The 13,482-nt window shown below is 47.3% G+C and overlaps 1 protein-coding gene across 3 annotated transcripts in view; it reads right to left on the bottom strand.

The window, feature by feature from the left end:
• The window catches only part of ruvbl2 (RuvB-like AAA ATPase 2), a 41,686-nt gene that overhangs the window by 24,801 nt on the left and 3,403 nt on the right, over positions 1–13,482 (bottom strand). For all 3 annotated transcript variants that reach the window (XM_070861793.1, XM_070861792.1, XM_070861794.1), the window contains exons 2-9: positions 12,685–12,739; positions 11,533–11,588; positions 10,170–10,311; positions 6,690–6,819; positions 3,304–3,370; positions 2,426–2,532; positions 1,883–1,976; positions 1,390–1,513 (exon numbers count right to left, since the gene is read on the bottom strand). In XM_070861793.1, coding sequence (XP_070717894.1) covers positions 1,390–1,513; positions 1,883–1,976; positions 2,426–2,532; positions 3,304–3,370; positions 6,690–6,819; positions 10,170–10,299 — 652 coding nt within the window. In that variant the 5' untranslated portion in view covers positions 10,300–10,311; positions 11,533–11,588; positions 12,685–12,739. The remainder of the gene's footprint in view (positions 1–1,389; positions 1,514–1,882; positions 1,977–2,425; positions 2,533–3,303; positions 3,371–6,689; positions 6,820–10,169; positions 10,312–11,532; positions 11,589–12,684; positions 12,740–13,482) is intronic.

Genomic DNA, 13,482 nt, shown 5'->3' with positions numbered 1-13,482 from the left:
CTTCACCCCCCCGCCTCTCTCTCTCTCTCTCTCTCTTCACCCCCCCCGCCTCTCTCTCTCTCTCTCTTCACCCCCCGCCTCTCTCTCTCTCTCTTCACCCCCCCGCCTCTCTCTCTCTCTCTCTTCACCCCCCCGCCTCTCTCTCTCTCTCTTCACCCCCCGCCTCTCTCTCTCTCTTCACCCCCCCCGCCTCTCTCTCTCTCTCTTCACCCCCCCGCCTCTCTCTCTCTCTTCACCCCCCGCCTCTCTCTCTCTCTTCACCCCCCCGCCTCTCTCTCTCTCTCTTCACCCCCCGCCTCTCTCTCTCTCTCTTCACCCCCCGCCTCTCTCTCTCTCTTCACCCCCCCGCCTCTCTCTCTCTCTCTTCACCCCCCCGCCTCTCTCTCTCTCTTCACCCCCCCGCCTCTCTCTCTCTCTCTTCACCCCCCCGCCTCTCTCTCTCTCTCTTCACCCCCCGCCTCTCTCTCTCTTCACCCCCGCCTCTCTCTCTCTCTCTCTCTTCACCCCCCGCCTCTCTCCTCTCTCTCTCTCTTCACCCCCCCGCCTCTCTCTCTCTCTCTTCACCCCCCCGCCTCTCTCTCTCTCTCTTCACCCCCCGCCTCTCTCTCTCTCTCTCTCTTCACCCCCCCGCCTCTCTCTCTCTCTCTCTCTCTCTTCACCCCCCCGCCTCTCTCTCTCTCTCTCTTCACCCCCCCGCCTCTCTCTCTCTCTCTCTCTCTCTTCACCCCCCGCCTCTCTCTCTCTTCACCCCCCCGCCTCTCTCTCTCTCTTCACCCCCCCGCCTCTCTCTCTCTCTCTCTTCACCCCCCCGCCCTCTCTCTCTCTCTCTTCACCCCCCCCGCCTCTCTCTCCTCTCTCTTCACCCCCCCGCCTCTCTCTCTCTCTTCACCCCCCCGCCTCTCTCTCTCTCTTCACCCCCCCGCCTCTCCCTCTCTCTTCACCCCCCCGCCTCTCCCTCTCTCTTCACCCCCCCGCCTCTCTCTCTCTCTTCACCCCCCCGCCTCTCTCTCTCTCTTCACCCCCCCGCCTCTCTCTCTCTCTTCACCCCCCCGCCTCTCTCTCTCTTTCCCCCCCCCGCCTCTCTCTCTTCTCCCCCCCCCCGCCCTCTCTCTCTTCCCCCCCCCCCCGCTCTCTCTCTCTCCACCCCCCCGCCTGCCTCTCTCTTCACCCCCCGCCTCTCTCTCTCTCTTCACCCCCCGCCGCTCTCTCTCTCTCTCTTCCCCCCCCCCGCCTCTCTCTCTCTCTCTCTCTCTCACTCTCTCTTCCCCCCCCGCCTCTCTCTCTCTTCCCCCCCCCTGCCTCTCTCTCTCTCTTCACCCCCCCCGCCTCTCTCTCTCTTCACCCCCCCCCCGCCTCTCTCTCTATCTATCCCCCTCTCTCCCCCCCTACCTGAGAACAAGGCGAGGAATCCCTGTGTCCTGCTGTTGATCACATCAATCTCGTGCAGCGTCACCGTGTGAACCACCTCCTTCCGTTTCTGAAGCTCTCCGTCCGGGCACTGCACAAATTTTGTCTGCGGGAAAAAAGAAATGTTTTCACAAGGCTACTCTTTTTCTAGTTCCTGGGGAACAGGTGCCTGCAGCCCTCGGACTCCTCGTCCAACTAGCTGAGTGAGCCCAAGACATCAATTCTTCCTGCTCTGCACGGGAAGAACCTGATGCTGGTGGGCATTCCTCCCAATCCCATGGTGCAAGTTTCTCCCTATCTCTGCAATCTCCTCCAGCCTCCTCGGTGGTCATGAAAGGCGCTATGTAAATCCAAGTCTTTCTTTTATTCTCACAGGCCGCAATACTTGCATTTGCAGCCAGCAGCCCTCAGTTGGTGGCTGGCAGACACATTCCCACCAGAAAACACACATCGACACCCGCCAAACGAGACATACCTGGGCCCCCATGGCATCGTAATCACGAGCTCGTGTGAAAGATCGGCCCAGCTTGCTAATCTTTCCTGTCGCCTTATCAATGGTAATCACATCTCTGCAAAAGAAAAAAATAGCAGCAAAACCCAAATTAGCGTCCGACACAGAGCTGATAAAAATCTCTGTTTCCATCCAATACAGTGAAGCAATTCATTATTTTTAAATTGAATAGAACTTGGAAGTTTCTTGAAGTACTGTTTCTGAGATCGCACATTAGAACTGGAACGATTATTTTCACCTTTTATCTGGCCATGCACTTGAGCCGACATGTTTCGTCACATTTACAAAACAGAATTGGTAATTTTGCACTTTTATAACAAGTACGTATATAGTGCCTTTAACGTACTGAAACAATACTATTGTAATAATGCCACAGGAACTGATGATTTTAAATACTTGGATGGGGCGGGGAGAAAGAGAAATGATGGTCAATAGGAGAAGGTTTGAAAGGGAGCGAGTGGGTCCGCAATTTTCATTCTCGTCAGTTAAATGCTGGCAGCTACTCACCCAGCCTGCACCTTCTCTTTCGTCAAGCACTCGATCATCTTCGTCCCCAAGTCGTAAATGGTCTCCATCTCCGTTGTTTTCAGGGTCAGCTTTCCAACCTTTGCACCCTACGAGAGAGAGAGAGAAAAGAAGGATTATGCTTATTGCCAATCTAGGTGAATAGTATCAGCGCTGGGGGAAATGGGGATCTCTTCAGCGTTTGCACCCAGGGTCAGCACTGAGCACTTCCAAGTTTGGGGTTGGCATGGCTTGGCGCAAGTAAAGCATAGCGTGCTCTTGTCCAATGTTTCTGCTAAGGTGTGCACGTGCGCGCGGCAATCTGAAAAGTCCCGTGCAGGCTGTTCACCGGCATTTAAAAAAACAAAATTGTTCCTGGGATGTGGGCGGCAGTGACATGGCCGGCATTTATTGCCCGTCCCTAATAGCCCACGAGAAGGTGAGGGTGAGCCGCCATTTCAGAGGGGCAGGCAAGAGTCAACCACATTGCTGTGGGTCTGGAGTCACATAACGTCCAGACCAGATAAGGACAGAAAATTTCCTTCCCCTAAAGGATTTTAGTGAACCAGACGGGGCTTTTCGACAGTTTCACGGTCACCATTACTAACACTGGCTTTTTATTCCCGATTTATATAATTAACTGAATTTTAATTCCCCAGCTGCCGTGGTGGAATTTGAACTCCGAATCATTTGTGCCGACTGATTTTTTTCCCCCTTCCTTGCCCAGAGGCACGAGGACTAACTCTACCCACTGGGGAGCTTGCCTTCCCCATTTAAAAAAAGTGATAAAGAAATAAGAAGCACGCTTCAAAAAGAATGCTGCATTAACAAAAAGAAAAGACACCGAGACATTTCTCCAACTCACACCAGTCTGAACTTACCGTGCCGGTGGCTGGTCTGTCAATCTGAATTTCCACAACTTCTCCTTCGATAATTTCAGTTTCTTCTCTGTTTTTGGAAAACAATTCTTATTAAAATAAATTTATCCTAAATTATCACGTTCGATTTTCCCCATTGTAAAACCAACCGGAGCTGCACACCTCTAGTACTTCACAAGTTCCAGGTCTCCGTGTCAGTGTCACGAACGCGAATTTGTCCCGATGCCACAGGAGATCTACTCCAAACCCTGCTATCATTCATCTGTGACAGAGACTGTATTGGACTGTTCAGCCACCCAAGAACTCCTGTTAAGAGTGGAAGCAAGTCTTCCTCGATCCCGAGGGACTGCCTATGATGATGATGATTCATCTACATCTGCAACACTTATCTCCCTCCAGCATGTGCGTTAAAACGTATGGGTGAAGGCTCGAGATGAAATTTTACAGGGCTTATTTTGCAAGAGGTTACAGCATTCTCTCAGGCTTTAGGGATAGGGCTTCCTCTTCTGTGCCAAGCTGTAAGAGACTGGTGGGGCAGAAGTCCTCATCACAAAGATGGACGCAGGAAGGAGAGCAAGCAGTGTCCAATTTTGTGACAAGGGCTTCCACCCTGCTACCCTGGCAGGTATGGTAGCACTATGGTAGTAATCCAAAGGCCTGGACTAATGATCCGGGGACGGGAGTTCAAATCCCACCACAGAATTTAAATTCAGGTAATTAAAATTTTAAAAATCTGAAATTTAAAGCTAGTATCAGTAATGGTGACCATGAAACTACCGATTGTCGGTAAAACCCATCTGGTTCACTAATGTTCTTTAGGGAAGGAAATCTGCCACCCTTACCCGGTCTGGCCTATATGTGACTCCAGACCCACAGCAATGTGGTTGGCTCTTAACTGCCCCAGCGAGACACTCAGTTGTATTTGCCTTGTATACTGTGGGGTACGCATAGTGGTTGTGTTACTGGACTAGCAATCCAGAACCCTGGACTAAAAATCCAATGACATGCATTCAAATCCCACCACAGCAGCTGGTTCAAATTCAGTTCAATTTAAACTGAATTTAAATTCAGTTCATTAAATAAATCTGGAATTAAAAAGCTAGTGGCGACCTTGAAACTACTGGATTGTCATTAAAAATCCATCGGGTTCACGAATGCCCTTTAGGGAAGGCCATTGGAGGAAGCAGCGTGCGGTGGCCCGGCCTGGAAGACCATCAACAGGCCGAGGCCATTGGAGGGAGCAGCGTACGGCGGTATACCACCGCAGGGAGCAGCGTGTGCAGCTGCAGGAGGGCGATGGCTGACTGCAGTAACGGCAGGGGCGGTGAGGTCGGGGGGGCGAAGGAGCGGCGAGATTTCGTAGAGGGATGTGATCGGAGCCCAGGAGAGGCGAGAGTTCGGGGCCCAGGAGAGGAGAGGGCTCAGGGGCAGCACGGGCCCAGCCCACACTGCGATATGTGCGCGCACTAGGTCCGTGCAGCAGAGCAGGTCTCCCGTCGTCTTGGTTAACCCTTGCCACTGGATAATGGCCCAGCTCTGTCAAGCCCCGTGTGGTGGCTGGTGTGCAACGGCCACCACACGTTAAAAAAATCCACGCACAGGCATCTTCCACCCTTCAAGATGTTTTGGCGTGGAAGCAAGTCATCCTCGCTTCGAGGGACTGCCCATGATGATGATAAGGCGGATCACCACCTCAAGGGCAATTAGGGATGGGCAATAAAAGCTGGCCTTGCCAGCGACGGCCACATCCCATGAACCAATAAATAAACAAAACACACTCAGAAGCCCTAGCGCTGAAGATCTAGCCTGTAGTTTTTAAGACAGACGAGGAAAGAGCCAAGCTTTCACTCGTCATCATATTCTCCAGCATTGCTGCGTGAAGTAAAGCATAACATTATTCCCAGTTCACAGCTGGATGGGATGAGATTACAGAAACTAAATCTCAAGGCTCCTGAATGGTAATTATGGCTCGCAACATCTTAACTGGATATCCAAAAGCATTAATTCTGGTCTGACCATTAGTGAACACATTTTATATCTGTCTAACTCCCTCAGTTAATCTTATCTGTAGACAAATCAAAGTGTTGGAAAAGATTGTATTACATGGCAGTTTTGAAATATTACCCTTTCTCTCGAGAAACACAGCGCAGATCACCAAGGTTGGTAAAGGTCAATGGGTTGAGCAGTTGCCATTGACGCCAGACTTGGATTTTCCAGTATTGATGGCCGAGGAGACGGCACAAAGTCCTGCTTTCAATACAGTAAGGGGAAAGGAAGCAGGAGGAATGCGTAGGGCAGTACGTTTTATAGCTTAAGAGCAAGAGCGAGAAGTTCTGAAGAACAATGTCCTTCGTAACACAGAAGCAAAATACTGCGGATGCTGGAACCGGAAATGAAAACATAAAATGCTGGAGACCCTCAGTGGGTCAGGCAGTAGCTGTGGAGAGAAAAACAGAGTTAACGTTTCAGGTCGATGACACCGGAAACGTTAACTCTGTTTTTCTCGCCACAGATGCTGCCCGACCCGCTGAGGGTCTCCAGCATTTTCTGTTTTTATGTCCTTAGCAACATTGATAAAATAGTGAGACAATCACAGTTGGAGAGAGGGGGGGGTTTGGCTATATAACATAAGAAATAGGAGCAGGAGTAGGCCATACGGCCTCTCGAGCCTGCTCCGCCATTTAATACAATCATGGCTGATCTGATCATGGACTCAGCTCCACTTCCCTGCCCGCTCCCCATAACCACTTATCAGTTAAGAAACTGTCTATCTCTGTCTTGAATTTATTCAATGTCCCAGCTTCCACAGCTCTCTGAGACAGTGAATTCCACAGATTTACAACCCTCAGAAGAAATTCCTCCTTATCTCAGTTTTAAATGTGCGGCCCCTTATTCTAAGATTATGCCCCCTAGTTCTAGTCTCCCCCATCAGTGGGAACATTCTCTCTACATCCACCTTGTCAAGCCCCCTCATAATCTTATACATTTCGATAAGATCACCTCTCATTCTTCTGAATTCCAATGAGTAGAGGCCCAACCTACTCAACCTTTCCTCATAAGTCAATCTCCTCATCTCTCGAATCAACCTTCTCTGAACTGCCTCCAAAGCAAGTATAACCTTTCGTAAATACGGAAACCAAAACTGCACGCAGTATTCCAGGTGTGGCCTCACCAATACCTTGTATAGCTGTAGCAAGACTTCCCTGCTTTTATACTCCATCCCCTTTGCAATAAAGGCCAAGATATCATTGGCCTTCCTGATCACTTGCTGTACCTGCATACCATCCTTTTGTGTTTCATGCACAAGTATCCCCAGGTCCCGCTGTACTGCGGCAGCGTATCATTATATTAAACAAACGACCGCGAAAGACACTACAGGCTGTACTTACTTGATGCGGACCCCGATGGATCGGCGGAAAGCCTGGGTCAGTGCTTCTGTTTTGCTCATTTCCAGGGAGAAAATCTCGCTGCCGGCGATGGCGGTGAATGGAGTGTCCTGTCCGAGAGCTTGAGCCATTCCTGCACAAACACCGGACATTTCAACTAAAAACAGGAAGTACACTGCAGGCTCGTCAGACAGGTGAACGTTTCAGATGGATATTGGAGAACTCTAAGGGTCATTGCAAAGATTAATCCTGAGTACTATTTCAAGTTGAACCATAACTGCAGGATAAATGGATACAGGCACACAACTGGTAAAAGGAGAGTTCAAACTGTGTCAGGAAGCAATTCTTCACACAGAGTGGTCAATGCCTGGCGTGATCCCCGGGCAGAGTAGGTACAAACTCAAATCATTCAAGAGTTAGTTAGATACAGTTTTGGAGGGGTTGTGTGTTTATATGGAAGATCTCCCTTACCCATATTTATAGCTGTAATAGAAATAATATTTCAACTGAATATATCATAGATCACTCAATATATCAGTGTCAGCCATGGCTCAGCGAGCAGCACACTCGTCTGAGCCAGAAGGTGCTGGATTCACGCCCCACTCCAGAGACTTGAGCACATAAATCTAGGCCGACACTCCAGTGCAGTGCTGAGGGAGTGCTGCACTGTCGGAGGTGCCGTCCTTCAGATGAGACGTTAAACCGAGGCCCCGTCTGCTCTCTCAGGTGGATGTAATAGATCCCACGGCACTATTTCGAAGAAGAGCAGGGGAGTTATCCCCGGTGTCTTGGGGCCAATATTTATCCCTCAATCAACATAACAAAAACAGATTGTCTGATCATCAGCACAGTGCTGTGTGTGGGAGCTTGCAGTGCTCAAATTTCCTGCCGTGTTTCCCACATTACAACAACGACGACACTCCAAAAGTACTTCATTGCCTGTAAAGCGCTTTGAGACATCCAGTAGTCGTGAAAGGCGCTATATAAATCCAAGTCTTTCTTTCTTTATACGGAATATCTCCCTTACCTGTATTTATATCTGTAATACAAATTACATTTCAACTGAATATATCATGTGTGAAATGCTTTGAGATGTTTCAGCAATATAATAAGGCACTATATAAATTCAAGTAAAAAAAAATGTTCCTAGTGTAATGTCAGTAATCTTTTTAACCATTTTAAAAACAAACAAAAGTTGCTTCTTAAAAACATAAGAAATAAGAATAGGAGTAGGCCACCTGGCCCCTCGAGCCTGCTCCACCATTCAATAAGATCATGGCTGATCCGATCATGGACTCAGCTCCACTTCCCTGCCTGCTCCTCATAACCCTTTATTCCCTTATTGCTCAAAAATCTGTCTGTCTCTGTCTTAAATATATTCAATGACCCAGCCTCCACAGCTCTCAGGGACAGAGAATTCCATCGATTTACAAGCCTCAGAGAAGAAATTCCTCCTCATCTCAGTTTTAAATGGGTGGCCCCTTATTCGGAGTCTATGTCCCCTAATTTTAGTTTCCTCCATGAGTGGAAATATCCTCCCTGAATCCACCTTGTCAAGCCCCCTCATTATCTTACATGTTTCGATAAGATCACCTCTCATTCCTCTGAACTCCAATGTATATAGGCCCAACTATCTTCATAAGTCAACACCCTCATCTCCAAAATCAACCTAGTGAACATTCTCTGAACAGCCTCCAATGTAAGTATATTCTTCCTTAAATACGGAGACCAAAAGTGTACGCAGTACTCCAGGTGTGACCTCACCAATACCCTATACAGTTGTAGCAGGACTTCTCTGCTTTTATACTTTATCCCCCTTGCAAATGGCCAACATTCTATTTGCCTTCCTGATCACTTGCTGTACTTGCATACTCACTTTGTGTTTCATGCACAAAGATCTCCAGGTCCCTCTGTACTGCAGCACTTTGCAATTTTTCCCCTATTTAAATTATAATTTGCTTTTCTATTTTTGCTGTCAAAGTGGATAACCTCACATTTTCCCACATTATACTCACTTAGCCTGTCTATATCCCTTTGCAGATTTTTTGCGTCCTCACAATATGTTTTCCTACCCACCTTTGTATCATCAGCATTACACTTGGTCCCTTCATCCAAGTCATTAATATAGATTGTAAATAGTTGAGGTCCCAGCACTGACCCCTGCGGCACCTCACTAGTTACTGTTTGCCAACTGGAAAACAACCCATTTATCCCGACTCTCTGTTTTCTGTTAGTTAGTCAATCTCTTATCCATACTACTCCAATGCCGTGAACTTTTATCTTGTGCAGTAACCTTTTATGTGGCACCTTATCGAATGTCTTCTGGAAATCCAAATACACCACATCCACTGGTTCCCCCTTATCCACCCTGCTCATTACATCCTCAAAGAACTCCAGCAAATTTGTCAAACATGATTTCCCTTTCATAAAGCCATGCTGACTCTGCTTGATTGAATTATGCTTTTCCAAATGTCCTGCTACTGCTTCCTTAATAATGGACTCCAGCATTTTTCCAACCACAGATGTTAGGCTAACCGGTCTATAGTTTCCTGCTTTTTGTCTGCCTCCTTTTTTAAAAAAAAATGGGGTGTTACATTTGCGGTTTTCCAATCCGCTGGGATCGCCCCAGAATCCAGGGAATTTTGGTAGATTACAACCAATGCATCCACTATCTCTGCAGCCACTTCTTTTAAGACCCTAGGATGTAAGCCATCGGGTCCAGGGGACTTGTTCACTTTTAGTCCCATTATTTTACCGAGTACTACTTCATTAGTGATAGTGATTGTATTAAGTTCCTCCCTTGATTATCCACTATTGGGATCTTTTTAGTCGCTTCTACTATGAAGACCGATACAAAATATTTGTTCAATGTCTCTGCCATTTCCCTGTTCTCCATTAATTCCCCAGTCTCATCCTCTAGGGGACCACATTTACTTTAGCCACTCTTTTCCTTTTTATGTACCTGCAGAAACTCTTACTATCTGTTTTTATATTTCGTGCTAGTTTACTTTCATAATCTATCTTCCCTCTCTATCATTTATTTTTAGTTGTTCTTTGCTGGCTTTTAAAAGTGTCCCAATCCTCAGGGCCACATTGTATGCCCTGGTTTTCAATTTGATACCATCCCTTATTTCCTTAGTTAGCCACGGATGGTTATCCCTTCTCTTACAGTCTTTCCTTCTCACTGGGATATATTTTTGTTACGAGTTATGAAATAGTTCCTTAAATATCTACCCCTGCTCATCAAACGTCCGATACTTTAATCTATTTTCCCAGTCCACTTTGGCCAACTCTGCCTTCATAGCTTTGTAGTCTCCTTTATTTAAGCTTAGGACCCTGGTTTGAGATCCAACTTTCTCATTGAATTTGAAATTCAACCATGTTATGGTCACTCATTCCTGGAGGATCCTTTACTAGGAGATCATTTATTAATCTTCTTGCAACGCAGCGGTCCGTCAGTACTATCGGAAAAGCACCTCGTACCCATGGCAATGGCTGTTTTTCCTGTTCCCGGCTGGCCGGCGATGAGGACTGCTCTCCCAGCGATCTTTCCCTCCTTGATCATCTCGAGAATGATTCCGGCCGCTCGCCGAGCGCTCAGCTGTCCCACCATCCCCTGCGACACCTGAAGTGGGAGAATAGCTGGCATCTCAGCGAGGGAGACATTTACAGCGCACAAACTAGCAAGTCCAATGTTTTAACAACATAAGAATTAGGAGCAGGAGTCGGCCCTATGGCCCCTTGAGCCTACTCTGCCATTCAATAAGATCATTGACCTCAACTCCACTTTCCCGCCCGATCTCCATCTCCCTCGATTCCCCTAGTCTCGAAAAATTAATCTCTCTCAGCCTTGAATATACTCAGAGACTCAGCATCCACAGGCCTCTGGGGCAGAGAATTCTAAAGATTCACAACCCTCCGAGTGAAGAAATTCCTCCTCGTCTCTGTCTTAAATGGCCTTCCCTTTATCCTGAGACTGTGCCCCCTAGTTCTAGACACTCCCACCAGGGGCAACAGCCTCTCAGCATCCATACTGTCAAGGCCTGTCAGAACTTTGTAGCCTGTCTATATCCCCATGAAGCTTCTTTGCATCCTCCTCACAACTTACAAAGCTAGGTGGGATTGTATCATCAGCAAACTTGAATATATTACATTTGGTCCCCTCGTCCAAATCATTGATATAGATTGTGACGAGCTGAGGCCCAGGCACTGATCCTTGCGGTACCCCACTAGCCTGCTAACCTGAAAATGATCCTACTCTGTTTTCCGTCCATTAACCAATCCTCAATCCATGCTAATATATTACCCCCAATCCCATGAACCCTAATTTTGTTTAATAACCTCTTGCGTTAACAGATAACAGATATATCAAACATGATTTCCCTTTCATAAATCCATGTTTACTCTGCTCAATCCCCATTATTATTTTCTAAGTGCCCTGTTATCACATCCTTAATACCCTGTAATAGACACTAGCATTTTCCCGACGACTGATGTCAGGCAAACTGGTCTGTAGTTCACTGTTTTCTGGTTCGAGACAGCTAAACTAATTTTACACAGGGCCCTTACCTAATCTGACAGAAGTAATTCTTCCTGACAATACAAACTGCTTAAACAATGCAGTAAGTCAATGAGGACTGATGGCACAGTGAGCAAATGGCAAAGTTTGATGTTGTACTGACAAGCCTCTGGTTCAATCCTTACCCAGTGTTGAGTTAAGCCTCAGTGTGTATCAGTATTTGAGGACCCAGCAAGATATCAAACTCCTGTAATCTCTGCTACTGCAACAAACTCTGTATTTCCCCTCCAGTCCCAATCCCACAACATGCACTGCCTCAGTCTGTACCTGTCTGGGTTCCAAGGCATCGTCGAGTCCCAAGCCACGGATGTGTGAATGGGCGCCTGTGGAAGGTAGAAAGACACAAGTTATTTCAAATCATTGAGTTCAGCTCCCGTTCAGAGATTTAAATTTTAAAAAAAGGTTTTGATGTTGATGACGATTTAGTTGTCAGCTGTGGCTCAGTGGGTAGTGCTCTCGCCTCCGAGTTAGAAGGTTGTGGGTTCGAGTCCCAATCCAGAGACAAAACTCTAGTCTGACACTCCCAGCGCAGTACTGAGGGAGTGCTGCACTGTCAGAGGTACCGTCTTTCAGATGAAGCATTAAACAGAGGCCCCGTCTGTTCTCTCAGGTGGACGTAAAAGATCCCATGGCACTATTTTGAAGAGGAGCTGGGGGCGATATCCCCGATGTCCTGGGGCCAATATTTATCCCTCAATCAACATAACAAACAGATTATCTGGTCATTATCACATTGCTGTTCTGGTCATTATCACATTGCTGTTCTGGTCATTATCACATTGCTGTTCTGGTCATTATCACATTGCTGTTCTGGTCATTATCACATTGCTGTTCTGGTCATTATCACATTGCTGTTCAAATTGGATGCTGTGTTTCTCACATTACAACAGTGACTAGTCTTCAAAAGTACTTAACTAACCGTAAAGCCTTTTGGGTCGTCCTGAGGTTATGAAAGGCACTTTAGAAATCAAAGTCTTTATCACTGAACACGAGACACTGCCTGCACACAGGAGACAGCTCATCTAAAATTGAATTTGATTTAAAGTAGATTAAGAGTCACCCCTCCAGTGGAATCTGGGGTGGTACTGAACCAGAGACAAGATGATCCCAGATTAGAATCCAGCTTTGTCCCGATCCCCGTCGGGGTAGATGTAGGGGAGTTATAATTAGTCTCGACGCAGCGGGACTAGCCAGGATAAAAATTAGGCAGAAAGCTATCCAAGGTCTGTGTGTTGATGTCAGGAACACTGTTGGGGGGGGGGGTCAGGTTCCCTGAATGAACAGCGTGCTGACGTTCACCGTCTGGGCTCACAGGTGAAGCAAGGCTATTTGGGCGAGTGCTGAGGGTGCCTGCAAACCAACAGTGGAGGAAAGAAAATAATAAACTATGGCCCAAGTATTTGTTGTTGTAAAACTTACCAATTCTCTCGATCCTGGTGACATCCCTCACTTCAGGGACCTTTGTGGTGGTGGTCTGAAAAACAAAAGAAGATCAGTGCCAAATATCTACAAAGGAGCGCAAGTTTTAACTACGGTACAAAAGTTAAATTAAAGACTTTGCACTTATATAGTGTCTTTCACGACCACTGGACGTCTCAAAACGTGTTACAGCCAATGAAGTACTTTTTGAAGTGCGGTCACTGTTGTAATGTCGGAAATGTGGCAGCCAACTTGCGCACAGCAAGCTCCCACAAACAGCAATGTGATAATGACAGCACCTCCGACAGTGCAGCACTCCCTCAGCACTGCACTGGTGTGTCAGCCTAGATTTGTGTGTTCAAGTCCCTGGCCCCACGACCTTCTGACTCGGAGGCGAGTGTGCTGCCCACTGAGCCACAGCTAACACCAAGTTAAATTAAGTGATGTTCCCATTGTAACTACAACACATACATCAGGAAATCAAATTAGACAAAACCATTGAACATCCTGTCTTGAACTCACCTTGGAGTCAGAAGGTTATGGGTTCAAGTCCAACTCCAGAGACTTGAGCCCATGATCGAGTCTGATACTCCAGAGCAGTACTGAGGGAGCACTGCACTGTCGGAGGTGCCAGGTTTCGAATGAGACGTTAAACCGAGGCCCCGTCTGCCCTCTCAGGTGGAATAAAAGATCCCACGGCACTATTTCGAAGAAGAAATGGGGAGTTATCTCCGTGTCCTGGCCAATATGTATCCCTCAATCAACATCACTATTGCCTGGTTATCACATTGCTGTTTG

This window comes from Pristiophorus japonicus, chromosome 19 (genome assembly GCF_044704955.1).
Source record: "Pristiophorus japonicus isolate sPriJap1 chromosome 19, sPriJap1.hap1, whole genome shotgun sequence".
Lineage (NCBI taxonomy): Eukaryota > Metazoa > Chordata > Chondrichthyes > Pristiophoridae > Pristiophorus > Pristiophorus japonicus.
This window is presented reverse-complemented; position numbering and strand designations above follow the sequence as displayed.